Source organism: Suricata suricatta, chromosome 7 (assembly GCF_006229205.1).
Source record: "Suricata suricatta isolate VVHF042 chromosome 7, meerkat_22Aug2017_6uvM2_HiC, whole genome shotgun sequence".
Lineage (NCBI taxonomy): Eukaryota > Metazoa > Chordata > Mammalia > Carnivora > Herpestidae > Suricata > Suricata suricatta.
In genome coordinates this window covers 117,972,606-117,997,349 of record NC_043706.1, presented here as the reverse complement: position 1 = coordinate 117,997,349, position 24,744 = coordinate 117,972,606, and the positions used below count along the sequence as shown (strand labels likewise).

General features: G+C 43.7%; 1 protein-coding gene and 1 long non-coding RNA gene across 9 annotated transcripts in view; one reads left to right on the top strand and one right to left on the bottom strand.

The window, feature by feature from the left end:
- MAP7 (microtubule associated protein 7) overlaps positions 1 to 24,744 on the top strand; it is a 173,346-nt gene that overhangs the window by 20,120 nt on the left and 128,482 nt on the right. For 3 of the 7 annotated variants that reach the window (XM_029943583.1, XM_029943582.1, XM_029943581.1), the window contains exon 1: positions 3,380 to 3,669. The exons of 2 other annotated variants lie outside the window; for them this stretch is intronic. In XM_029943583.1, coding sequence (XP_029799443.1) covers positions 3,537 to 3,669 — 133 coding nt within the window. In that variant the 5' untranslated portion in view covers positions 3,380 to 3,536. Of the gene's footprint in view, positions 1 to 3,379; positions 3,670 to 24,744 lie in introns of those variants that run through there. 2 more of the 7 variants (XM_029943588.1, XM_029943586.1) reach the window with 1 other exon arrangement.
- On the bottom strand, positions 20,312 to 23,514 carry LOC115295578. Of its 2 annotated transcripts, none has more exons than XR_003910476.1 (3): positions 23,262 to 23,514; positions 22,924 to 23,010; positions 20,312 to 20,467 (listed from the first exon to the last, which is right to left on the bottom strand). It is a non-coding gene; the product is annotated as an uncharacterized LOC115295578 (long non-coding RNA). The 2 variants fall into 2 exon arrangements; XR_003910477.1 differs by lacking the exon at positions 20,312 to 20,467 and adding an exon at positions 22,190 to 22,350.

Sequence of the window (24,744 nt, the reverse complement as noted above, 5' to 3'; positions counted from 1 at the left end):
TAGGCTTTCATTTCCCCAGTAAATAGTTGAAGCCTAACTTTCAAAACACCCATTTGGGTGACTTTCATATTTTGATACAAATCAGAATTCTCCACTAGACCCTAAAGCATGAAGAATACCATCTCTATTATTTGAGGGATAGTCCTTCCACTGCTGTTAACAGAAGAGAGCTGTTGATTAGCTAGGTGTGGGAGAGGTGGGCGCAGAGTCCTCTGCGTCCCAGAAGGGCTGTTCTGTGATCTCTGTTCCACCGACCTCAGGGAGAGCTCCTTTGTGAAGTCTTATCTGGACAAGCTAAACACTAGGCAGCTTTTGCTTTGCTGCTGTGTTTCTCCTGTAAACGAGGAGAAAAAGCCATCCAGGCATCCTGTCCTTGAAGGTAAAGGAATGTACGTCTTCTGCAGAAGTCATTTGAATTTCCGCTTTCACTTTGCTTTTTAAAAGCCACTCTTAGAAAGATGTTTCCTTTTCTTCCTAGGATACTTCATAAACACCATCCTTTTATTTTTTATTTGAAAGATGAGGGGGGGTGCCTGGGCGGCTCAGTCCGTTGGGCATCGGACTTGGGCTCAGGTCATGATCTCACGGTGTAATCCCAGCCCCACATCAGGCCTGCCGGGGATTCTCTCTCTCTCCCTCTCTCTTTCCTTTGCCAACTTGCATGCATGCTCACTCTGTCTCAAAATAAACAAACTTTTTTTTTTTTTAAGACGAAAGATGAAGGAAAAGATCCCTTTTTCCTTAGCCTTACCACTTTCAGTAATACTCTTGTTAGGTCCATGGAGATGATCAGAAGCTGTTAGCTATATCTGGGTAAGGAACATTTTGGAATGAAATTTGTTGTTTGCTCGTGCCGTAGCTTTTCACTTTTTCTGCCAAAAGGTAGGTTCAGCTGTGTGTGTGTGTGTGTGTGTGTGGGTGTGTGTGTGTGTTATAAAACTGGACTGTGCTCACTGATCTTCTGATTAAAGAAAGAAATAGGAAATAACAAATCATCTTTAATTCAGAAATAGAATTACCAAATAGAATTAATGGAAGTAGGGTGATCTGCTGTTTATTTCTTACACAACAAGATCTTGCATGATTGGAGCATGGATTCTCGCTTTCCTTCTCTCCATCTTGCCATCTCTGTGAGCAGCTGGCAAGCGGGGTCTATGATCCTAAACGAGGTAGGCCTCTATTCATCATAAGGAGAAGCGCTGGCCTAGGAAGGAGTTCTACATTTTCACCGCAGACTTGTTGGCAGCTAACACGTGACCCGGGCAAGGAATTTCATCTCCTGCGCCTCGGTTTTCCTTGCATGTAAAACGTTGATTTAGATGGGTTCTCAGACCCATGCGGTTCTCCAGCCCCTTCCTCTTTTATTCCAAGTACCTGTCATACAGGTGAACATGATTTTAAAGTAAACTTAATACCTGACATTTCCTGCAGTTCCTCAATCTACAGGTCTAAGTCCCCCCAGCCTTCAAGTGAAAGATTTCTGACGTGCTTCGTTTTTTCCTAGCATGGATTCGCCAACCATCTAATACATCTCCAGCATGGGCTAGACAGTATCACTGCTTCACAGACTTGATTGTTGGGCTGGAAACACCTTGAATACGAAGCAAAAACGGAGTACTTATAACAGACGTAGAATAAAATGTAAAAGCAGGTGATACGTATAAGCACTTCTTACTGCTGCTACCATGCTTCATTTAATCCTCGCCCCAACCCCTGTAAGGTAAATGATGTCACCCCGATTTTACAGTGAAAACTGAGGCACCAAGGAAAGTTAGATGAATTGTCCGAAGTTATTCTTCCATCCAAAGGATTTAGAGAGAGTGCTTGGGGAGCGTGGGCGGCTCAGTAGGTTAAACGTCCAATTCTTGGTTTTGGCTCAGGTCACGATATCGCGGTTTCGTGAGTTTGAGCCCTGTGTCCGGCTGTGTGCTAGCCATGTGGAGCCTGCTTGGGATTCTCTCTCTTTCTCCCCCACTTGCACTGTTTCTCTCTCAAAATAAATAAACTTAAAAGTATAGAGAGGGTGCTTGGCATAGAGTCCTTGGGGTCCCCTTTTGGGTAAGTAGGTTCAGTTTTGAGGAGAATATAGGAGAGTGGTCTGGGATTGGAGGATTGTTTCGGACTTTCTAAGGAGACTTGATTTTGATTAGGAGGCAAAAACAAAAACAACAAAAATTATTAATTTGGCAGTTGGCATCTGTCTGTGTCACTTCCTATAAATTTAATTTTTTTTTTCCACATCCAGCCTAAATTTCAGGCAGCCTCGAAGTGGAGAGTCTTAAGTGAGAAAGCTCATTTCAGAAGAAAATAATAATCACATGATTGTATGCTTTGGAGAAAACAGTCCAAAAAAGAACTCAAAGTGGGTCAAGTGTTGACAATAGCTCAGAACTGTTGGTAGTGACTCGCGCCCAGAGCAGAGGGAGCTGGGGGCAGTTGGCCGGATGTGCCTGAGGCCGATTTTTTTTTTTTCCTCCCTTAGGCGGATTGTAGTTGCTCGTTTCTCTTTAAACTTGACTTGCAGAAGGGGTATTCCAAACTGTGGTCTTGGTGAGAACAGAGTCGGCCCACCCCCTGCGTGTCCTCCCTGGACCGTCTCAGGTGCGTGTGGCAGTGCCAGTCCTCACGGCCCAGCCCATTTGCACCGACTCCGGGGCTTACAGGGGCCTCCAGAAAGCTGGGATGTGATGCTGTGTGCAGAGTGAGCCTCGGGCGGCCAGCGATGCCTGCCTTCATCCAGGGCCTCGCAGACATTATCACTATCGAGAGCCGCGTCCCCCAAAGAAGAGAAAGACTTCTTGCCTTGATCCCCCTTCCCCATCCTGGGGAGTCCTCTGGCCAGGTGGTGGAGAGGAAAGGAAGCAGGAGCTGCGCCGAGCGCTGGCGCCCCCTCCCCGCTCTGGGGACCTCTGCCCTGCGGAGAGCCGACCCCGGCATCGCGGACCAGCATCCCGCGGCTGCCACCCCTCTAGGCGGACCGGAGCTGCCCCCAGCCCTCCCGGATCAGGACCTGTCCCGGTTGTCAGGGCAACTGTTTACAGGACAGCAGATCCCGGTTTTCCCTCTGTGCTGTGGGCCGAATCTCTTACAGTGCAGTGGTGGCAGGAAGCCTGGACAAAGGTGCCGCGGCAGGAAGAAGCTGGGATCTGACAGAACTGGTTAGGCGGTGGAAGGAGGCTTCTGACCCTGCGTGCCTTTCCCGGGGCTCTTCCGGAAGGAAAGCGCGCGTGCGTGTGTGTGTGTGTGAGAGCGTGTGCCAGCTAGCAGCTCCAGCCAGCCCCTTGCCTGGGGGGAGTAAGTGGGAGGGGGCGGGGAGGGGAGGGGGGGTTGCTGCTAGGTGAGGGGGAACCGCAGGGCCTCAGTTGCCAAGTGGCTGGTAGTATCTGTCAGCTGTTTGCACACTGTTTACCCATAGGGGATCTATTACAAGTGCTCAAATGAACCAGCAGCTTAGAAACTAGCAGCTTCCTGGGAGCTGCAATTACATAAGCATATATTTTTAATACAATAATAATTAAAAAACAAGTAGCCGCGGTATGCCTGGATCAGCTACAGCTTTCCGACAAGAGAGACTGAAGAAGACCAGTGCAAGGCCAATTCCCCTTGGTTTATTCACCATTAATGAGGAAGATGAACAGCAAAAGAATGGAAATTCCCGAAGACCTAAAGGTATGCATTAGTTCTACCCTTTGGTTGGAACCGGAGCTGGCCCCCATTTCCCACTGTCTGTAGCACATTAACAAACTGTCTGTGGCGCACGCTGTGTGGAGTGCTTGTGACCTCCTAGCACAGTTTGCTGGTGCTATTTACACATTCTGTAAGCTGTGTATGCATGAAATGCAGAACAGATTTTGCAGTTTTGGTAGGTTTCAGATCAGTTGCCTTTTTGACACAAGCTACTTTCTTGGCCTAGAGATCTTTAATATTCACACGCTCGTTTGAGCAGTTAACAAATGACCATGTCCTTACCAGGAGTAGGAAATAGGACTTATGCAGGTTTAAAGGAGCATCTCTCTACCTTGCTTAGGTGCACTGGTGATTTCTTTTTAATGAGCTGAGTTTTCTCCTGGAAAGGGGATGAGTTAGATGAAGTGACCTAAGAGTGAGTCCTTTCCAAGGGCAGAGGGTCAAGATGTTCCTTCTTTTTCTGTTCTGACATGAGCGAGAGAAGGAGGTAAATAAACATTGAGCAGCACTGTAGGGGGAAAGCTAGAGGACAGAGAGGGGGAAGTATGACCTTTTATAACTTCTGATGGGAACTCTGCTGAACGTGGGTCTGGAGATTGGAACGTGCTGGGTGCAGAAGGGAGAGGTCTTCTTTCATAATGGTGAAATGGAGCCGCAGCTCTGCCTGGCTTCTCGAATCCCGGTGTACTGCATCATTTTAGCATTGCCTCATAGTCACCCTCCCAGAGCTGTAATTCTCAGAGATGGCAACATGTATTTTTGAAGAAGGGCTTTAAGGCTTGCATTTAAATTTTTTCCCCCAGTATCCTAATTCTTGCAACCTCCTTCCCCCAAATGCACGAGCCATTTGTCTCTTATGCTGATAGGTTATCAGTTTTGTTGTTTCTGTGTGCCGATTAAATGTTAGCTTGCATTCAAATTGTTCTGTCACTGAGATACCAGATTTCCTCTGTGTGGTACAGAGTAGTAGCATGGCAAAGTAGCAGGCAAATATTGAAGCCCTGATAGAATGAGTGTTTAAATAGAATCCAGTGTCTGAAAACGACTGGCTTTTTTTTTTCCTGGTTCTTGAATGAGTCTTAGTTTGCTTTTCTGAAGAATAATTGAAATCCCAAAGTATGTTTATGCTTCACTTTTAAAAGACTGGTTACAGGGAATTTCAAATCAGCAGAGCCTTGGTGATGTAGTTGATTTTAATTTTACTATCATCTATAGCTTCTATCTTAGAACCAAATGACCAGGAATTTACCGATGCCACGAATGGAAGCTGACATGGGTGATTCTTTTATTGCCCAGGAATTAATTGAACCAGAATGTGCTCTTGATGAAAACCCAGTACTTTCAGTTGTTAGGAGAAAAATCATCTGGCCTCTTAGGAGGTGTTAGCTTTCTAAATTAATGTGGAACTGTTGAACTGTGCCCACTGTGTATTTTTGGAAATCTTATTGATTTTTGGCACTTTTCCCTTAGGCATCTTGAAGCAGTAATTTAGATTAGCTTTCCATTTTGTTCTGAGTAGTTTTATTGAATTCCTCTTTCTTCCATGGGTTCCCCCATCCCCGGTTACCTTGAGTATTTTATTTAAAGGGAAGAAGGGTAGGGTAAGTAGTTACTTCTAAAAATATATTTATTTTGGCAATTTGTGCAACTTTGTGGATAAGAGAGACTTAAGGAGTTTCTGATCCCCTACAATTTTTCTTGTTCTACTTTTCCCTGCATCAAAGGGAAAAAAAAGAAAAAGATTAGAAGGAAAACCTTATGTTGATACAAATGCCCAGACATAAACAAACAACCTTGGAAATCTTACATGATTCCTAGTAAGTAAGACTATGGGCTTGGTTCTGAATTTCTCAGCAGGTCTGTCTGAGCAGTAGGAATGTCCACTTTCAAATCTGGCTTTGTCAGTAGAGGAGGGATGGAAATATTCTCCTGTGTGAACTGTCTGGTACGGTAGCCACTCCCACATAATGCTGGGAGCACTGGAAATACAGCTACACTATAACTGAGAAACTGATGTTTTAATTTTAATTGATAGTTTAAAGAGCTGCATGTGGCTAGTGGTTACCTTATCAGACAACAGAGTTCAAGTCTGAAGAGCTGTGATCTCCTGCATTGTTGTCCCCTCTGCTTTGTCTGGCCTTAATTGCTTCCTGGTGCCAGATATGGTCAGGTCCCGAAATGAACGTGGTTTTTATTTATTTTATTTTATTTTATTTTTTTATGGTTGTAGCCCATTTCTTTTCTTTTTTTTTTGAAATTTTCTTTTTTTTTTTACTTTATAAAGTTTCATATTTTTTTAACATATGCAATTATTTTCCATCATTTACAATACAGTAGTTACAATGACACTCCAAACCGAAAAGCAAAGTAAAAAATCAAAACACCAACTTCTGTTTCATGTAATTAGACTTATGCAGAAATTAGAAGGTTAAGTAACAACTAGTTAATCACCTAATTTCACAGCTATCTGAAGTGGCAATCCTTATATAGCAGCTTATCTATGATACATTCAAGATAAATGATACAATTTATTACTTGTTCATAGGCTGCAACACAGCCTGCTTAATCCCTTTCCTTAAATTCCACCTCTATACTACAATATCCTTGAGGTCCATGCAAAAAAGTAGCTTTTTAAAAAGCGCCTGATGGAGCGGACAGCCTCTTTCCTGCAAGGAAGCTCATAACCTGGCCTCGTAGAAGATTTCAGCTGACCTTTCCCACGTAAATAAATGGTTTTGCCTGCTCTGAATATCATTCTTAACTCACCAGTTGCCTATATCATCTTTTGCAACTTATAATGGACTTGTGTTTTCTAAATTATTTCCAAAGCATCATAGCAAGATGACCTACAGATGATCTCCTCTGTGTGACTCTTAAGACAAACAATCACTTTGTTTTCTTGTCTGCCTACTCTGTGGTCTAATCAGCTACCTGGTTTTCACGCTTAGTATCTTTATTCTGTCATTACTGGGAATAAAGAAGCGTGCTGTATAAATTCAGTAAGCACAGTGCTTCTGTCAAGAATTACCCTGGGTTCCTGACACGTAGTATCTTTCTGGGTACTCTCCTGCTGGGTAACCATCATATGATGAACTCAGTAGGAGTGAACATATCGATTACCGTCTGGACTCCCATTGTGGCTTCAAAATTGCCCTGGTGGAGTGAGACAGTAGTTTGCTGAGATAGTAGATGAGATCAGTTCCTGAAGGAGGGATTTTTCTCCCATGTAATCAATAGGGATGTACTTGATACTATTGATGTATAACATTTAGAAGGTAATTGGGAGCGAGTTGGGCTTATGCTCTTGCTCTTACACCTTCAGAACCCAAGCCTCAGTGGCGTGCTGACCTTAGGGCTGGCATAGGAGAGCCTATTCAGGTATTGCAGTAACTAAATGCCCTTGGATAGGTTTCAAGGCAAACCTGCCTTATGGTGCATTTTGCCGAACAGGTGCAATTATTAAATAAAAAGATGTTTTCTCCCTGAACCAACTCTTGTTAAATGCACACTCTGTACAGATTACTTTGCTGGGGTGTTTGTAGAGATGATGCAAAGGTAATTGACATGGTTTCTGGTCTCAGAAGTGTTTTTCTGTCTAGTGGAGGAAGATCACTGTACCAATAATGCAAGAAGATAAACTAAAATCAGAGAAAGGGCAGAAAGTATAATGAAAGTAGCTATTTGTAGTTCTGTGCCCTTCTTGAAACTGTAAGCTATTCAAGTGCCAGTTTCTTATAAGAAATTGCAGACTGCATGGAACATTACTGAATGGAGATAGAACTTAACATTTAAAAATAACTTGCACAGTCTCTGGAAGTCTAACATAGGAATTTTAAGAAATGTTGACCGTATTAGAATTGTCCAAGGTAACTGCTTTGGAAGAGACAGTACTGTATTTGGATGCAACTGATAGGTTAATGCTATTTTCTCTGCCTCATTGCCTCCACCTAAGAGTGTATCGGGGATTCTACTCTGTTTTGTTGTTTTCCATCATACTATCTATCCATCATTTCCCTTGGTGGAAAAATGAAGGCATGTGTTTGCAAGGTAGTATTAATTTACCACTTTGTTAGGTTAATGCCTTCTGCCCCTTTTGTTAGCAAATTGCAGATTATAAAATTTCTCCTTTAAATCAGGGAACAGTAGTTCTGAGCAAATGGACTCTCCTTCTCCCTTTACTCCTTATCTGCCTTTTTGTTAAAATGTGTTTATGGAGACTGCAGTTAACTTCTTTTCTTCTGGCTTATCCACTATAAAGGCAGACTTTCTGCCAGTTAAGGTTTCCAAATGAATTATGATCTCCTATTTACCATTTATATTCCTATCGGATTGGTGATGATCTAGCAATTATAGTGTCCTCTTTGTAAGTCATGAGTCTTTTTTTTTTTTCCTCCAAAAAGGAGCATTATGTCAAGAAGTACATTCTAGAATCATTCTCCCACATTTTCTTGTTTCTTTTCCTCTTGGGCTCTGTAAGACTTGGACTGTTGTCTGTACCCAGTGTCTTTATTTGTGCCATTTTAGGACTAGGCAAAAACTATATCAGTAGAATTTTACAACTAGTGAGGCAAATGTATAGTGTGGAAAGGCAATAATATCAAAGATCCCTGCTATCAGGAGAAAATCTTAAATTGATTGGCATGAATTTTATTTGCTAAAGAGACCTGAAATGCAGTGTTTTATTCAAAAGATTTGTATAAAAATAACAGTAGATGTCAGGAACAAGGACCATAACATCTGACGTATGGCTTGCATTCATTGGTCTCTCCGTGAATACCTATTGATGAGTAGAACCGCCTCCTAGGCATTCTGTGTTACAGAAATAGAAAATTATCATAGATACCACTGTACAAGGGGAACATGATTTGACCTCTACATAACAGAATTCTTTATATGGTGAGGTAGTATATGCATTGGAATTTGCTTGCTGTACAAAACTAAAAGTTTTGTAAAAATATGTGCCTGGGGGTGACTGAGTGGCTCAGTTGAGCTTCGGACTCGGTTTTGGCTCTGGTCATGATCTCATGGTTTGTGAGTTTGAACCCTGCGTCACACTCCACACTGAGCTTAGAGCCTGCTTGGGATTCATATTCTCTCTCCCTCTCTACCTCCCTCCCTCCTCCTCTCCCCCTCCCCCCTCCCCCTTCTCCCCTCCCCCAGTCACACATGCATGCATTCTCTCTCTTTCCTTCTCTCAAATAAACAAACTTAAAAAGCATTGTGTGCCGGTTTCCAGAGCTATAATCAGTGGAGCTAAAATAGCTGACTGCTCTACCCAGTAGGAACCAGGCCCACGTATTTGGTGAAAACCTCCTGGCTGATGACTCTTCCACGTTACTTACTAGAAGGCTGAGCTGAGCGTCCTTTTCCGCTAAAAGTGGCGTATCTTAGTGGCGTATCTTAAGGAAGCAACTTTACATTTAATCCGTTGTCACTAAAAATCATCAGGTCGTTTGCAGGCACCTTGGCCATGTTTTGAGCAGAAACCAATACCTTCACAGCAACAAAGGAAATTTTACTGAGAGAGTTTCATCTTAATTCTCAGATCTGAGCATTTAGAAAGAGCCATTTATGTTACCCTCAATATATTAAACTTCTGTTCCAGATTTGCCAACTTCAAAAGGCAAGCCATATGCTATTGTACCTCAGATCTAGACGAAGACTGAAGCGTACCGCAGATGGACATGACATTGTGTCGGAGGTATTTGTGAGGGCCCTGATGAGTATTTTGTCTGACTATAAAATGCAAGTTCTGTTTCTTAGGCTTTAGGCCCAGTGATGATTTGGATGAATGGAGCTTAGGCATATAGGCCACAGACCATTATATTCACAGTTTTATCTTAAATATAGATGGTCCTTGGGGCTAGATTCATCCTTCAAGTCTCAGGCCTAATAAAGTAGTAGCAAGATAGTCTGTGGATTTAGTGGAACCCGTCGTCCTAAAACCGTCACTGGGAACAACATTATGGAGGCCGGTGTGGCAACTCTGTTTTCCTCATGGGGTTACTGTCAGGGTCAAGTATCAAGGGCTCTTGACAGATGACTTGGAGTTGGGGTGGAGAGTTGGAATCTCTGTGGGGCCCTTTTGAAACCTTCCCAAACAACGCAACACAAAACCTAAGTACAAATGCAGAGTCAAGATTGTCGATGTTGCCCCTGAGCCCCGGGAGAGAACTACAGATATTCAGACCCTGTGGCTGTAGGTGGGACAAGCTGGTATGGTGGGACAGGTTTAACCAGATTGCCTGTTAGTGGCTACATCCAAGTCTGCCAAGGGCATTTAGAAATTCAAAGTGACTGGGGGATGAGAGACTGTGTGATGTGCTAGAAAAAGCACTGCATGTGGACATAGGCAAGTTACAGTTCTTTAACTTCCCAAGCGTCAGGTTCAGAGCTGTAAAATGAAACGAATGATACCATGCTCATAGGTGGAGGTGAGGATTAGATATATTACAAGCACTTGGCACACTCCCTAGAAAATACTTGGGGCTCAGTAAATGATATTTATAAAAAGTGGGATATTTGACTACAAATGACAAATTTTCTGATAACTTCTACCAACACACTCTTTGCCCCCGGTACATGCCTATTACAGAAATTTCCCCTCATCTAATCTCCTGATGTGTACATTAACTAGCTTGTGAATGAAAATTTCCGAGACAGCTGTCACTTTTCTGAGGCCTCTGTAGTCTCTTCCCAGCAGTAGGCGTATGTGCCTGGATCCTTGACCTGCGTGCATTCGCGTGGATCAGATGTACTAGATGTCAGGTAGGTTACTCATTGCCCTGCCCTATAATTGTGTCGTGTGAAGTCAAGGAAATAAATTACCATTATGTCAGATCACCTCACTTGTTATTTCAAATATGATGAAGGGTGTGACCTTTATTCCTTGGGATTAATGGAACGCTTCTGGCCTGCCCCAATGGGACCATAGCCGTGACCTCTGCCATCTTGGAAACCAACCAGAGGGATTTTTTTTCTTCTTAACATTTCTACTTTTAGAATTTTTTTGGTTTTTCATGTGTGTGTGAGAGAGAGAGAGGGAGAGGGAGAGAGAGATTGCTTGATGGAAATGTCTTGGACTTGTGGGCAGGTTTCTGCCAAGGACTTGGGTGATGGGTGCCTACATCGGAGGCTGCCAGCTTTATGCGGGCTGTTTATCTTTTCTCCTGCTGTTTGCAGCACCAAGACTGCTTGTTCTAAATTTAGTCTGTTTTCTTTCACTTATTTTGATACTTTTATTTCTCTGTGGTAGTCTTGTTTCTTTCATGAGTCGCCAGTAAGTGCTCTGAGCATTTGGTGCAGCACCCTATTGGATGTTACACGCTGCTTGTATTATTATTAAAGGTGGATGTTAGTGGATCTTTATGTCCTGGGGTAGAGCCTGCTCCCCACTGCTGTGAACTTTGGTTTTCTTCCCTCTGCTTTGCTGTACCTGGTCACCTTCTACTGGTTCTTCAGTTTCAGTGTCATTTCCTTAAGAGTGTCCCCAGATCAGGCTGGGTCCCCCGTTCTGGGCTCTCCAAGCATCGTGTAGTTGTCCTCTGTCGCTCCAACCAAACTGTGTGTTGTGTTTGCTGAGTAGTTGGTAAACAGCTCTCCAACGAGACTGAACTCTGAGAGGGCAGTGAGTGTGACTGTCTCATTCACACTGTGTCCCTGGCACCTAATGCAATGCCCAGTACGTAGTTGAGGCTCCCTAAATGTTTATTACAGAATGACAGATGAGAGATGACACGCTGACGCTGCTAGCCAGAGAGAATGAGGCAGCACAACAGGGGAGGCTATGTGTCCAAGCCTTGGAACATTCCGAGATCCAGGACTTTATCCTGAATCCAGCAAAGGCCTCGAGATAGCAGATAGATCATCATCCCACCAGGTGATATGACGGTGACTTTTGTATTAAAGACCTTTGTCCACTAGCCTTCGTGCAGAGAGGACCTGTCGTTAATTTTCTGCTAGGACCTTATGGCTGAGAGAATATGCTGATTCTGCAGTGATTGACTTGGACCAAATTCCAGTGCCGGAGCATTCCAGAAGCATCTTCTACCGTCATCTTTCCTTGAACTACTGGAGGGTTTTTGTTTGTTTGTTTGTTTTGAGGGAGAGCACAAGTAGGGGAGAGGAAGAGAGAGAATCTTAGGCGGCTCCACACTCAGGGCAGAGCCTCCCACAGGGCTTGATCTCACAATGGTGAAATCGTGACCTGAGCCAAAATCAAGAGTTAAGACTCCTGATTCAACTAACTCAACAGACTGAGCCACTCCAGGCATCCCTGGAGCTCATTATTAAATGTTCATTTTGAGTTTGTAGAATGTACTTAGTACAGCCATGTCTGGAGTATTACAAGTATTTACCTCCCTTCGAACAACTGAAGTTCACTATCATGACTATAAAGTATAAGTTACAAGTCAGGGGAGAATTATATAAGAGACAAATCCTTGTTGACTTAAACTCTCCCAGAGCTCCATGACAGGTAGGGTTTCCTACGGCTCCCTGCTCCTCTGTGGGTTTGGGAGCAAGCATAGGGCAGTCCTGTGTGCTCGTGGTCACCTTCCCACTGGCTTCAACTCATTCCAGTGTACCTCAGTAAGCCACACTGAGAATTTTCCTTTTATGTCTCTCCTTCATTTCATAATGCTATCTCTGCACCAGCCATTTCCCCCTCCCCCCCAATGTCCAGAAAAACAGGTTCTTTGCAGATGGATGGTTCCTGGCACAGGTCTTTCAGTCAGCAAATATATAAAGATACGAAGTAGCATCTGCAGTGTTAGGATTCAGCACCTCAGCACTCGGGTTTTCAGCGTGGGCTTGCTATGGGAATCACGTTTTCTTTTTATGGGTCCGTTGCCCCTGATTCTTCTGTCACGCTACAGCAGTAAATCCTTTCCCTAATCCTTACACGGTGGTGTTTATTATCCTCTTGGTTCTCCTTATCCATCCAGTAGATTAGTTGCGTTAACATTAGCATGATTTATGAATGGAACTCCAAACTGGCCACTTGGGTCAACACTTCCAATCATCTGTCGTCTTGACATTTTCTCACAATGTAAATGACTTCAGAATCCTCTCCACTGTCACAAGTCGCAGTGACACTGACACTCAAGCTATGTGACCTTCACTTGGGTCCGCTTAGGTAGTGTAGGTCTGTGTTGGGACTTACTAGCTCTCACCTACAATACCGCGGACTCAGAACTTCCCGTAGGCACCCACAAGCTTCACATTTAGCAAACCCTGAGTTTTTGTGCATCTGCCCCATGCTAGACCACACGTGCAGTCTCACCAGCTGTGTGAGCTCAGCGCGGCCTCATGCCTTCCGCACTCTTCATCCTCCCCGTGACCCCTTGGCTCCCGGACCCCGTGTTCTCACCCCTGTCAGTCCCTTCCAGCTCACTTGGAACTCATGGTAACCATCTCAGCAGTGCACTTGGAGCGCTGCCTGGCCCTTTGCAGGCTCCGAGTATCCCCACACTCCCCACTCAGCCTCTTCTTTCTCCTTCAGGGCTGCCAAGCGTCACTGTGCAGGTGTACCCGGGTCTGCTCCACTTCCTTGCTCTCTCACCAGAGGAGCCTGTGTGCTGATGGCTGGTCACTGGGGTCAGACCACATCGGAGCTAACGTTCACCCTGTGTCTGATCCATTCGACCTCACTCTTCACATCTAACGTCTCCTGCCACTTTGCTGTGAACACGAGGATGTATTAATTAGCGTCTAGGTCATAATTTACTCTCTTCAATAGAGGAAGAAAATAAGGAGAAGGACACAAAAGCCTGCATTATTCTAATTAAAACTCAACAGCACGAGAGAAGAATGGGGGATTTCTGTTTTGAGGTGATTTTGGAGAAGGTAACCTTTAAAAGGGACTGTTGGCCACTGACACTGAGTTAACTAAATCCCGAGCGTCAGGGGATGATGATGCCTGTGTGGCCAGTGACGTGATTTTTGGTGGAACAGTATTGACAAGAGAAAAGCAAATCAAACGCTCTAGGCCGCATCTGAGGATTTCTTGTGGATCATTACTACTGTCAATGCTTCGTGCGGGGGCTCATATAATCCCTGCTCATTAGTACTGCAGGAGGCCAAGGTTAAAGAACGAGGCCGTATTTCAGGTGACGTGTTAAAAAGCAAAACTTTAATTCAGGACTTTGGGTGCTTTTTGAATTTCTTTCTTCCGACAGTACTGTCCCAATCATTAGAGTGGAGGCCTACTTTGTTGTTACCAGTGTCCTAGATTTGACTTTTTTACCCCAAGATTAATGATTTTTTAATGACTCAAGGTAACAGAAAATGTTCTGGCTGAATATGTAGCTATTTATGTTGTCCTCCAGCCTGTTTTATCTTAAAACTTCACTGCAGCTCTTTAGTGTGAAAGTCAAAGGGAAGAAATAAAACCATCCTGGGGTTGTTTGTGGTTCATCCTGGGCGAGCCTGTAGCACTTAGCATGACCTGTGTCCTCGCCTGTGGCCCTGACATTGAGAGTTCAGTCTTCTAAGCTGTTAACTGAAGGTGAGCAGGCGTCCCTGAACGAAGCCTTAGCAAGCACCCTGGCTCGTACATTGCTACGCACGGTTCGGGCGGCAGAATGCGTTGGGAGCAAAATTCGGGATACTTGATCTCTAAAGGAATAGACTGAGAAAAACAAGTTTCCTTTTCCTGATGCTGATGAAGATCTTCTCAGAATCACAGTGATACTTCAGAACCTCTGATGACGTGACAAGTCTTTGATAGAGTCGTCCCTGGCGTAAACCAAATTTTCCAGCTGGTAAAATGAGCCAAGTCAGATTTGAATGTCATAGAAGTATCTCTGAAATTTAAAATTGGGGACGTCAGGGCCCCTGGGTGGCTCAGTCGTTTGAGCGTCCGACTTCGGCTCAGGTCATGATCTCGTAGTTCGTGGGTTCGAGCCCCTGTGCTGGGCTCTGTGTTGAGAGCTCAGAGCCTGGAGCCTGCTTCGGATTCCGTGTCCTTCTTTCTGCCTCTGCCCCATTCATGCTCTTTTGTTCGCTCGCTCTCTCTCTCTCTTAGAAACGAATAAATGTTAAAAAAAATTTTTTTAATTGGGGATTGTATGTGAAAGTAGATGTTGAATCGAGGCTGTTCCCATGTGCGTGAATCTGGGGTCCCCTTGAGGCAATATGTGGAGGGATTAGTAACTTGGACTCCAGGAGGGGGCAAAACAGGCTCCAACTTTATGCTCCAGGCAAGATGCTCAGTATTTCTGTACCCCGTGGCTTCATCTGTAAACCAGGTTTAGTACTTTGTAGGGTTCTTAAGGATTAGATGGGATGCTACCTAAATGTGCTTATTCCTGTGGCTGGCACTGATACGCTAGTATGTGAGCGGTACCGAATGTTACCTGGACAGTTTTTGTAGGTCGATGGCTTCGTTGTAGTGGTTCTAAAAACCCAGTGTTGCTCTAACACTTCTGAATTTTAGGAGGCTCAAAGCCAGGTCAAAGTAAGTTACATGAGAATTAAATAATTAAAGGTTAGTTTTCTTCTACTTCTTTTTAACTTGAAAATAATCTCAGATGCCTAGTGATTATATAAGTAGAGCAAATATTTTTCATGAACTCCTTTTCCTTGATGATTACTTTTATAACCGCATTTTGAGCCAAATGGTTTTAAATCAGCCACACAAAAATAAAGACACTATAAAGTGTGTTTGAAATGTATCGTGTTCTTAAGGTGACATTCAGGAATGCACTACTTTCATGGCTTTGATAATCCAACTCCTTTTCGCCTTGCACACGGTTATAAGGTTATATGCTTTTCTCAGTCCACGATTTGTAGCATTCATTTTGGCCTTTAAAAGAAGGCTATAATTTATAATATTTTGAAAGTTGCTATTTAAAAAACATTTTTTTTAGCAAACAGCTAACATAATAACCATATGCCTGAGACCCAGATCAAAAATTGTATAGCAAAGTATACAATATTTATGGGGAATATAAATAAAATATTATGGCTACTGTCACAACTTTGTATGTATCTTTCCATGGTCTTTTCTCCTTCCATCCCTACCCTACCCCCTCTTACCCTTCCCAGGAGATAACATGTACTCTTCCTGTCTGTTCCCTCATTTTTACTACATGGGTAGATTTTTATATAATTTGTGGATTTAAATTCATATAAATTATCATATTAATATGTCAGTCTGCCAGTCTGTACTTAGCCCCTCAAGTTTTGAGATACCAGGCCAAAGTGATCACTTTCATAACCCCACTTTACCACAGTTTAATTCTTCACTGTGCCTTTACCCTAGTTTACTTACTGTTTTCCAAATGATGGACAGAGACGTGAATTCGTGTGTTTGGCTTGGTTTTGTCCTGTTGCTACTGCCGGTTGTGCGGCAATGCCACCGGTGCACCTCTCCCCGTCCGTGTACGCGGGTTCCTCCGGTATATTCCTAGGTGTGGTGTGTGCGTTCTCATGTACCAGACTGCCCTTCCCAAGTCATCTTATCAACATACCCCATGTATACTCTGGGAAGGTCCCCATTTCTCCATATCTTCCCTTAGACTAGATTTAGTAAGACACTTTGATTTTTGCTGGTTGGATGGCTATGAAATGGCATTTGGTTTTTTTTTTAATGTTTTATTTATTTTTGATACAGAGAGAGACAGAGCATGAGAGCGGGAGAGGCAGAGAGAGAAGGAGACACAGAACTGGTAGTAGGCTCCAGGATCTGAGCTGTCAGCACAGAGCCTGAGACGGGGCTCGAACCCATGAACATGAGATCTGACCTGAGCCAAAGTCGGTGGCTTAACAGACTGAGCCACCAGGCGCCCCTGGCATTTGGTTTTAATTGGCAAAATTGGACATTAGCTAGTGTCATTTTGTTGTTGTTGTTGTTTTGTTTTTTTAAATAATAGGAACACCAGCGTTGTTTGGGTGGTTTTCTTCCCCTAGAGGAAGGCAGGGAACCTGCTGCATCAGTAATCTGGTGTAAAGCTCATTGTTCTTGGCAGGTACAGCGAGTCCCTGGGGGAGGAGACAGCTGGGCCAACGCGATGCAGACCTGCAGGGAAGGCAGTTACCTACTCCCCTGATGTGGTATTGGGCCCTGGAGCCGGGTTTCAGATTCCCCCTTTCAATTAGTGCATCTAGTTTCTGAGCCTGATCCTTTTGTTTTTCTCTTCTTACTACTTCTTTTTGGTCTTTCAGCATCATTACTCTTAGGGTAGCAAAGACAAAGCAAAAGTATAAAAGTTTGGTTGGTTCTCCTGATCAAACTCATTGTACTAATAAGGTTTCTTTTAGGATGAAGAATGTAAGTGGAAGGGAGGGGGAAGGAGTATTTGGGGAAGATTTCTGGGGAGAGCATGTGTTGAAAACATTGCTTAAAATCAGATTTGGTAATTATTTGTGGCTTTCCATTATTCATGTAATCCTTGGGCCTGATTAGCATTTCTGAAGTATAAACTCTACAAATGCAAGGCATTAACATGAATAATTAAAAGGTAGGGAGTTAGCTACCCGGGACTGTGGGTTTTCTTTTATTGTGGAGGCTATTTTAGTAACCGGAGGAAGCTTAGCATCGTAGACCGCTAGTCTGGAGACTTCGATTGTGCTGTCAGCTCAGCAACATGTCACGATCCATTGTATGGTTGCTTTATTTTCCTGGAAAAAGAGAGTGACTTTGCTGGGGGAAAAGAAAGTGACTTTGCTGGGGCTGGAAAAATCCATATTCTGTGCCCAGTATCAGTGTCCGTTACAAGGGTTCAAATTGAATTCCTGGGCGGAGAGTCAGGCACAGCATAAGCATAATCATTCATTGATCAAGATTACCTTGGTAATTGCTGTAACTCATTGATTCAGGACACCTGGTGCCCACAGATTTTGGGCATTTCCCAGGGGAGGTCTGATGTCCTCACAGAGAAGGCCACCCGCACTGGTGACGCCTCCATCCATAAAGCACTTTCCTTGCTGGTGCTCTGCCGCGTAGTCTTGTACTGCTGCTTGAGCGCTATATGTTACGTTTCTCAAACCCGTGTTCTACAGGTCATTCTTTTCTGCAAGGTGTTAATGAGCATACCAACAAAAGAATGGTTCGAATTCTAATTCGGCCCAGTTTAGAACATCTATTTCTATACTACAGGAGTTGTAAGGGCATTTAATATACAATTATAAATTACCTAGGAAGGAATTTAGTAGGGGTGCCTGGGTGGCACAGTCGGTTGGGTGTTAGACTCTTGATCTCAGCTCAGGCCATGACCTTGCGGTTTGTGGGTTCAAGCCTCGCATTGGGCTCTGAGCTTCAAGTGTGGAAACTGCTTGGGATTCTGTCTTTCCTTCTCTCTTCCCTTCCCCAACTTGTCCTTGCATTCTCTCTCTCTAAAATAGAAAGAAAGAACGGAAGAAAAGAATTCAGTACATTTACTTGAGCACAGACTAATTGTGTATGGGGTGTGAGTTACTGCCCAGAGAACACCACTTCAGGAAGTTCTGTGGTATGTGTGTGTTTGCCTGCGTGCAAAGCATCACCGAGGACAGTCTTCCTGTACCACCACATGTGCAAATGCTGTGAGATAATCTGTTGCAGGCGGATAATTTAGATTTGTAGAGAATGGCCGCTAGTAGATTCTTTGACAAGCGCCGGTGTATCTGAATTTCTCTGACGGTCAAACTTGGACCCCTGCTACGTAACAGAAGTCTATAAACCTAACTTGGCTGCTGGTAAACATACAAACAAAAAAAATTGCACAGAAAAGCATCCCAGTCTTTTCTGGTTCTCGCTGTGGATGTAGAAAGCAGATACTTCCTAAGCAAATGCCAGACTCTGGTCCGGGAAGCCATGGCTGCCTCTGAATTCATGGGAGGAGGGGTCTTTCTTTATTCTGCAGCCTCTTGCACAGACTATGATCCTTCCTTCGGACGTTCCAGTGAGTAAAGGAGAGAAAACTCATGAGAGGAACTTAATTGTTTCCTCCAGATCCTTCCCTGAGAGCTGCATGTGAGCATGCCATGAGGGATCTGTGTATTTCTCAGCTCCGGAACCAGAAGTACAATGAAAGTTAAGTCATGCTATGACTGAACTATGGTTTGATTGTTCTATAATGTGTGTGACATGTACATAATAAAAGACATTTGGACAGAATTAGGATAAATAACTGGAATGAAATGAATGATATCTAAGCTTAAAGAGAAGGGAACGGAAAGGAAGATGTGAAAATGTTTCCATGTCCAGCTTTGTAGTATTGCGTTAGTACTAGAAATGAGAACCACAGCAACAAACGGAGCCCTTGCCACGCAAGAGGCCCAGCGGGGTGCTTTCCAGTGTGTTGGCATTTAATTCTCAATTCCACTTTAACAGTAGAATACTGAGGTTCAAGGTGAAGTGACTAGCTGGAAATCACAGTGCCAGGAAGTGGCAGAGCAGCATTCAGACCTCTCTGTGAGGCTCCAGGTCACCTGCTGGCCCTACTTGTGTGACAGGACAGAAGAAGTAGAAGGAAAGAGAGCCTTCTGGCCCCCAGCGCGTAGTGATTTTTAACAAGTTTGTAAAATACAAAATATATATTAAAAAGAGACACAGTCCGTGTACCTGACGGGCTCAGTTGGAAGAGCATGAGACTCTTGAACATGGGGGTCATGATTGAGCCCCATGTTGGTGCAGAGATTACTTTTAAAGCAAGTTTAAATAAAAGAGACTAAAACAGTGATCATTCTGAAAAAAATCACTGTTGACATTGATATCTTTTTTTCTGTGCATCTTCTCAATGATTTGGAAAGTAGATGTTCCACTTTAAAATCTCTCAGTGGTTATACCACCTAAGATTTTTTTCCCCCAAATGTTCTTAAGCTTATGTTACTAGGCAGTGCCAGGAAACGTTTCTCTTTTTGTTTATAAAGATGAGCTTATATTCTCAAAACAAAAATTTAGGAAAATGTTTAAGATTGGAGTATGTGATTGCTAATAAATCCCAGCAGATTTTGGAATACCTTTTTAATGAATCTGTTGAAATCGTACGTGTGCTCTTTGCCATTCCAACCCCTCTGAGAGCCAGCTAGAAATGCACATGTTGTTACTATAGCATTTCTATTCTTAAGGAAAAGTAATATCTCAAACATTACTGTAAAATCCAGAAAGAATTTGATTAGATTCTAGTTCCGAAGTGTTTCAAGATCAGTGAAAGGACTTTTACTAAACTTGGCGCATCTCTAGGCAACAGCTAGACAGATGCTCCTTACAGGTGCAAATGCACTTAAATGTTAGGATTAACTGAAAAACAAGTCAGATATTAACTGTGTGTTCGACAAAGAAGGAATTGAGAAGGAAAAATTCCATTCAAGGAAACAGTGTAGAGATTGTGAGCAATAGCTTTCCTAACTGGGGATGCCAGTGAAACCTATGGAATTTGGAACTTTTTATCAGAGAAATTGCTTAAGAATAATTGCCTATATTTATTGAGCTCTTGCTATGTGCCAGGTAGGGCTAACTAGTAAAGTCTTCCTCATAGAGGACAAAATTGAGACTCAAAGAGGTTAAGTAACTAGATCAGGATCACACACTAGGAAGTAAGAAAGTCCGAATTAGAATTTAGGTCTGAGGCTACACCCTTAACCATTACTCTTGGTATTTTGCGACATTACCATATTTTATATGTCTGGGTGCCCCCCCCCCTTCCCGTTGGGTCCTTTTCATTAGTTGTCTTTCAGCTGTACCTTGTGTGCTTCTTTCTCTTGGCTCTAGGCAAGATGCTGGTCAGAGTTCTTTGGGTAAGACACCAGCTTATATAGTCATTGTATGCTTCCAGCCTTGCAAGTTGTCTTTAGGCTACAAGAAAACAAAAACAAAAACAACTAAGCCAGTCTTTGGATTCCTTAATCTTTGAATGTCTTATCTTATCGTTTGAGCTTCCACCCCGTGCTAGCCCTGTAGGTCCTGAAAACCTTTGTGCAGGAGTGAATTTGTCCTTTTCTAACACTCTCAATTCTCTATAGAGAACAAAACAAAATCCGCAACCCCAGGATCTACCCCAGATCAGTAACTGACTTCTTAGGTTTAGTGCCACAGAATGACCTCAAGATCACCTTCCCTTTTCCTCCTAATAACAAAGGAGGTAAAGTCTTTCACACACTTTTCTTTTCCTGAATAGAAGAGCAAGTTCTTTTTCTTGGCCCAAAACTGGAGGAACCCATAGGGTAGGGGCGGCCTCTGCTGTCATGACCTTCCTCTCCCACCACTTTTCTGTTGGTAAATTTGAATGGCAGCCCACTGATTGTGTTTCAGAATTTTTGGTAAAAGGTTAGAGTTTATTTGCTAAACAAGGAGACCTGTGTCCGGTACGGAGTTCTTCTAAAAAGTAAAATCTTAGTGGTGCTTCAGAGGTTCACAGACCACACGACCTGCTGTCAGATCTGACTTTGGGCTATTTCTGCATCAAGAGTTAAGAACACCTTTTTTTTAACTTTTTTTTTTATTGTGGTAAAATCTATATAACATAAAATTGATAATTTTATTTTTTAATTTTTATTTAAAAATTTTTTTAATGTTTTTTAATTTATTTTTGAGAGAGAGAGAGAGAGAGAGAGAGAGAGAGACAGTGTGAGCAGGGGAGGGTCAGAAAGAGAGGGAGACACAGAATCCCAAGCAAGCTCCAGGCTCTGAGCTAGCTGTCAGCACAGAGCCTGACGCGGGGCCCGAACCCACGAACCGTGAGATCATGACCTGAGCCGAAGCTGGATGCTTAACCAACTGAGTCACCCAGGTGCCCCAAAATTGACAATTTTAACCATCAAGTGTATGGTTCAGTGGCATTCAGCATATTCAGTTGTTTACGGTTTAAATGGTTGTATAAACAAAACATAAAGAACAGGTGACCTACTTCCGTCGTTTGAATGCCTACAGTGTTTACTGCTTGGGCTTTTCCAGAAAACGTTTGACCCCTGCCTCAGTCATTCCCTGTAAGGAAGATGAATGAATGTCTGCTGTGCAGTTGGAGAGCCCTGAGTTCACGCCATAGTTGTCGGCTACAGCCCGCGAGGCAAGTGTCATGACCCCGGGCCTTGTTTTCCTCACCCCTGCAGAGAGGTGATGCTGACGGTAATTACCTTCTAGAGCGCCCCCATGATGGAATGGAATACTTGAGAGGCAGACTGTTAGCCAGACCCTTACACAGTAAGTGAGGGCTCACGTGAATGACATGTCCAGAGGCGGTTTGTGGGCCCTCTTTCTCCTGGAGCTGGAGGGCTCACGGAGCCTGTGAGCTGCTGGCCATCTCACTGCCACCCATGGGAAAGGCCAGCCTGAGGGCAAAGCCAGCCCAAAGAGGAGGCCAGAACTTAAAAAATAAAAGGTCAGAGAAATGGAACTGCTATCCTGATGACTTCCTGCATCTTCAGATGTGATTGCTGACCTTCCTGGTTTGGGCCTGTCCCTTATATAAGTCCACGTTACTTCAGTTTGTTAAAACTCCCATCTGGAAGTGTTCTGTTAGTTTGCCAGGGTCACCATAGCAAAATTCCACAGACTATGTGGCTTAAACAACACATTTATTTCCTCACAGTTCTGGAGGCTCCCAAGTCCAAGATCAAGGTGTAAACAGGCTTGACTGCTTTTGAGGTTCCTCTCCTTGACTTGCAGGTGAGCATCTACGCCGTCCTTACAAGGCCTTCCCTCCAGGCCTGAGTCTTAATCTCCTCTTTTCATAAAGACACCTGCCGGTCAGATTAGGGCCCACCCCAGTGACCTCATTGTACTTTAACTACCTCTTTGAAGGCCCTGTCTCCATACACTGTCACACTCTGAGGAACGGGGGGTAAGAACCTCAAATACAAATTTGAGGGGGGCACAATTCAGCCCATAACACGTTCTAATTTTCGTAGTGTTCTGTGTGTATTAACTGCTCCTGCAAACATGGTGGGAAGGGGAATGGGAGCAACTTGTTTGGTTCATTTCGGCCAGCAGAGCCCACGTGGGCAGGGATGATCCCGCACAGCGAGGGAGGTTGGAGTGGCTGAGGGGGTGTGGTTCCTTGTTAGCTGCTGACGTTCTCTAGAAGTACAGGCTATTTTTAGAAGATAACTTTGACCTTCATCTTTCTTGTAAGTTTCCTGAGTAATTAGCAGTGTATTTCAAAGTTTTTTTTTTAACCTTACGTTTGTTATATAATTGTTTTTAATGAGTTTTGCTCTTAGAATTGCAAGTCCAGAACTCTCAGAAGGTCACAGTAAATATGACATTTAAACCAGCCCAGAGGGTGCTTTACCACACTCAGAATTCTCCGGTACCTTCTAGCGTAACGTTACCATGCAATCAAGCTGAGGTCTCGAGATGTTCAAGGGAAGAGGGTGAAGGCTGAAGACATGAGGCCAGGCCTAAGGGAAATACGACTTCTCATCAAAACATTGGCATTCAATTTCTGCTAAATTGAATTAAATCAGTTAACTATTGCTGTACAACAGAACACTCCAAAACTTCTGACTTATGACAACAGTTTACTATTTCTGATAATTCTATGGGGTGGCTTGGTGGCTCTGCTGCTGGGTTGGCCTGGGCTCACTCCTGAGCTACACCGAGCTGGAGGGCAGTTTGGCTGGGAAGGTCACTGATGGGCTCACTCACTTACCTGACAGCTCATGGTGGCTGGCCACTAGCACACCTGTGTCGTCCTCCATGTGGTCTTTCAGCCCCTAGTAGGCTGGACCCCTGTGGTGCTCTCAGGGAAGCATCCCAGGAGAGTGAAAGCAGAAGGTGTGGGGCCTCTTCTGACCTGACTGTGGAAACCACACAAGGTCACTACTGCCGTGTACAGAACATGATCAAAGCATGTTTCAAGGGCACCTCAGATTCAAGAAGAGGTAGGGAAAGAGCCGGTGCCTCCTGGTGCGAGGAACAAAAGTCAGATTGCAAAGGAGCCTGGACACAGGCAGGGCTCTTCAGGGGCTGTTGTCACAATGCCACAGCTGCTAATGCTCCCAGACCCCAAGCCCCCTCCCCCCACCAGATGCATCTATCTGAATGTGATTGGTACGATATACTGCCGAGAAACTATTTCAGGCTTATATGCAAATGTATATTGTTTTTCTCAGAATATATTCATGAGTATGCTTATCTATGCATGATGTTTTAAAACATGTACTGAATAACAGGTTTGTATTTTCTATTTTGCACTCAGGAGGATGTAATTCAGAAATTCCAGCCTATATCATTACAGCCAAATTAGTGAGGTTGTTCAGCAAATAAATGGAAAGATTAATAAGTACATTTGCCAGAATTTGCAAAATCTTAAACTGATTAACATCTTGCCTTTGATGTTCTAGATGATTTCAAGCATCTCTTTTCTTCTTTGGAAGCATTTTCATGAACACCTATAATAAATGAGGTTCTTTGATCAAAGTAGAAGTCACATTCCAGCACATTCATAGATTCAGATGCAGTTATACACATGCATTGTATATATTAACAGCTCTGGGTTTCAAAAGGCATATCTGTGTCATGTATAAGTGTGTGTATGTTACCATGTGGGTACAGCCATTCAAGCCGAGTGACCAGATGCTTCATGGGACCTCTCTGCTCACACGGTTTCGCATCTCCTCCATCACCAATTCTTTTCCTTCTTAACTGATGTCTGGGACTCTACCTTTGTTCTCCTTCCAACCCCCAGACATTCTCATCACGTATCTTTTGCACAGACAAGTACACTGATGTAGATCTAGATATTCCTGAGCATGCAGAGGCACACGCAGCCTTCTGGGTTTCGTTTCGTTCTGGAACCAGTGTATCTATTATTTTGACCAAAACCAGTGGGAAAGCGAAGTACATAAATTCTGGAACTGTGTCTCCTTCCCGACTCCCCATCCTCACAACAGGGAGTCCCCAGTGTTCCCAGGTGCGTCTGCTGCCCCCTGGACAAGCTCTCTTTATTCTCTCCATCCCACCACCATGCTTTGATGAACTCTGTAGTCCTTGGGTATTGCTCTAAAAGGTGGATGGGACTTAACTTTAGGGTATCAGAATCTAAATACAGAATTCTTTCTCTGTAGGAGAGTATCTTAAGAGGGATTCCTTAAAATTGCTGGATATATGTATGTAACCTTCACGTCCACTTT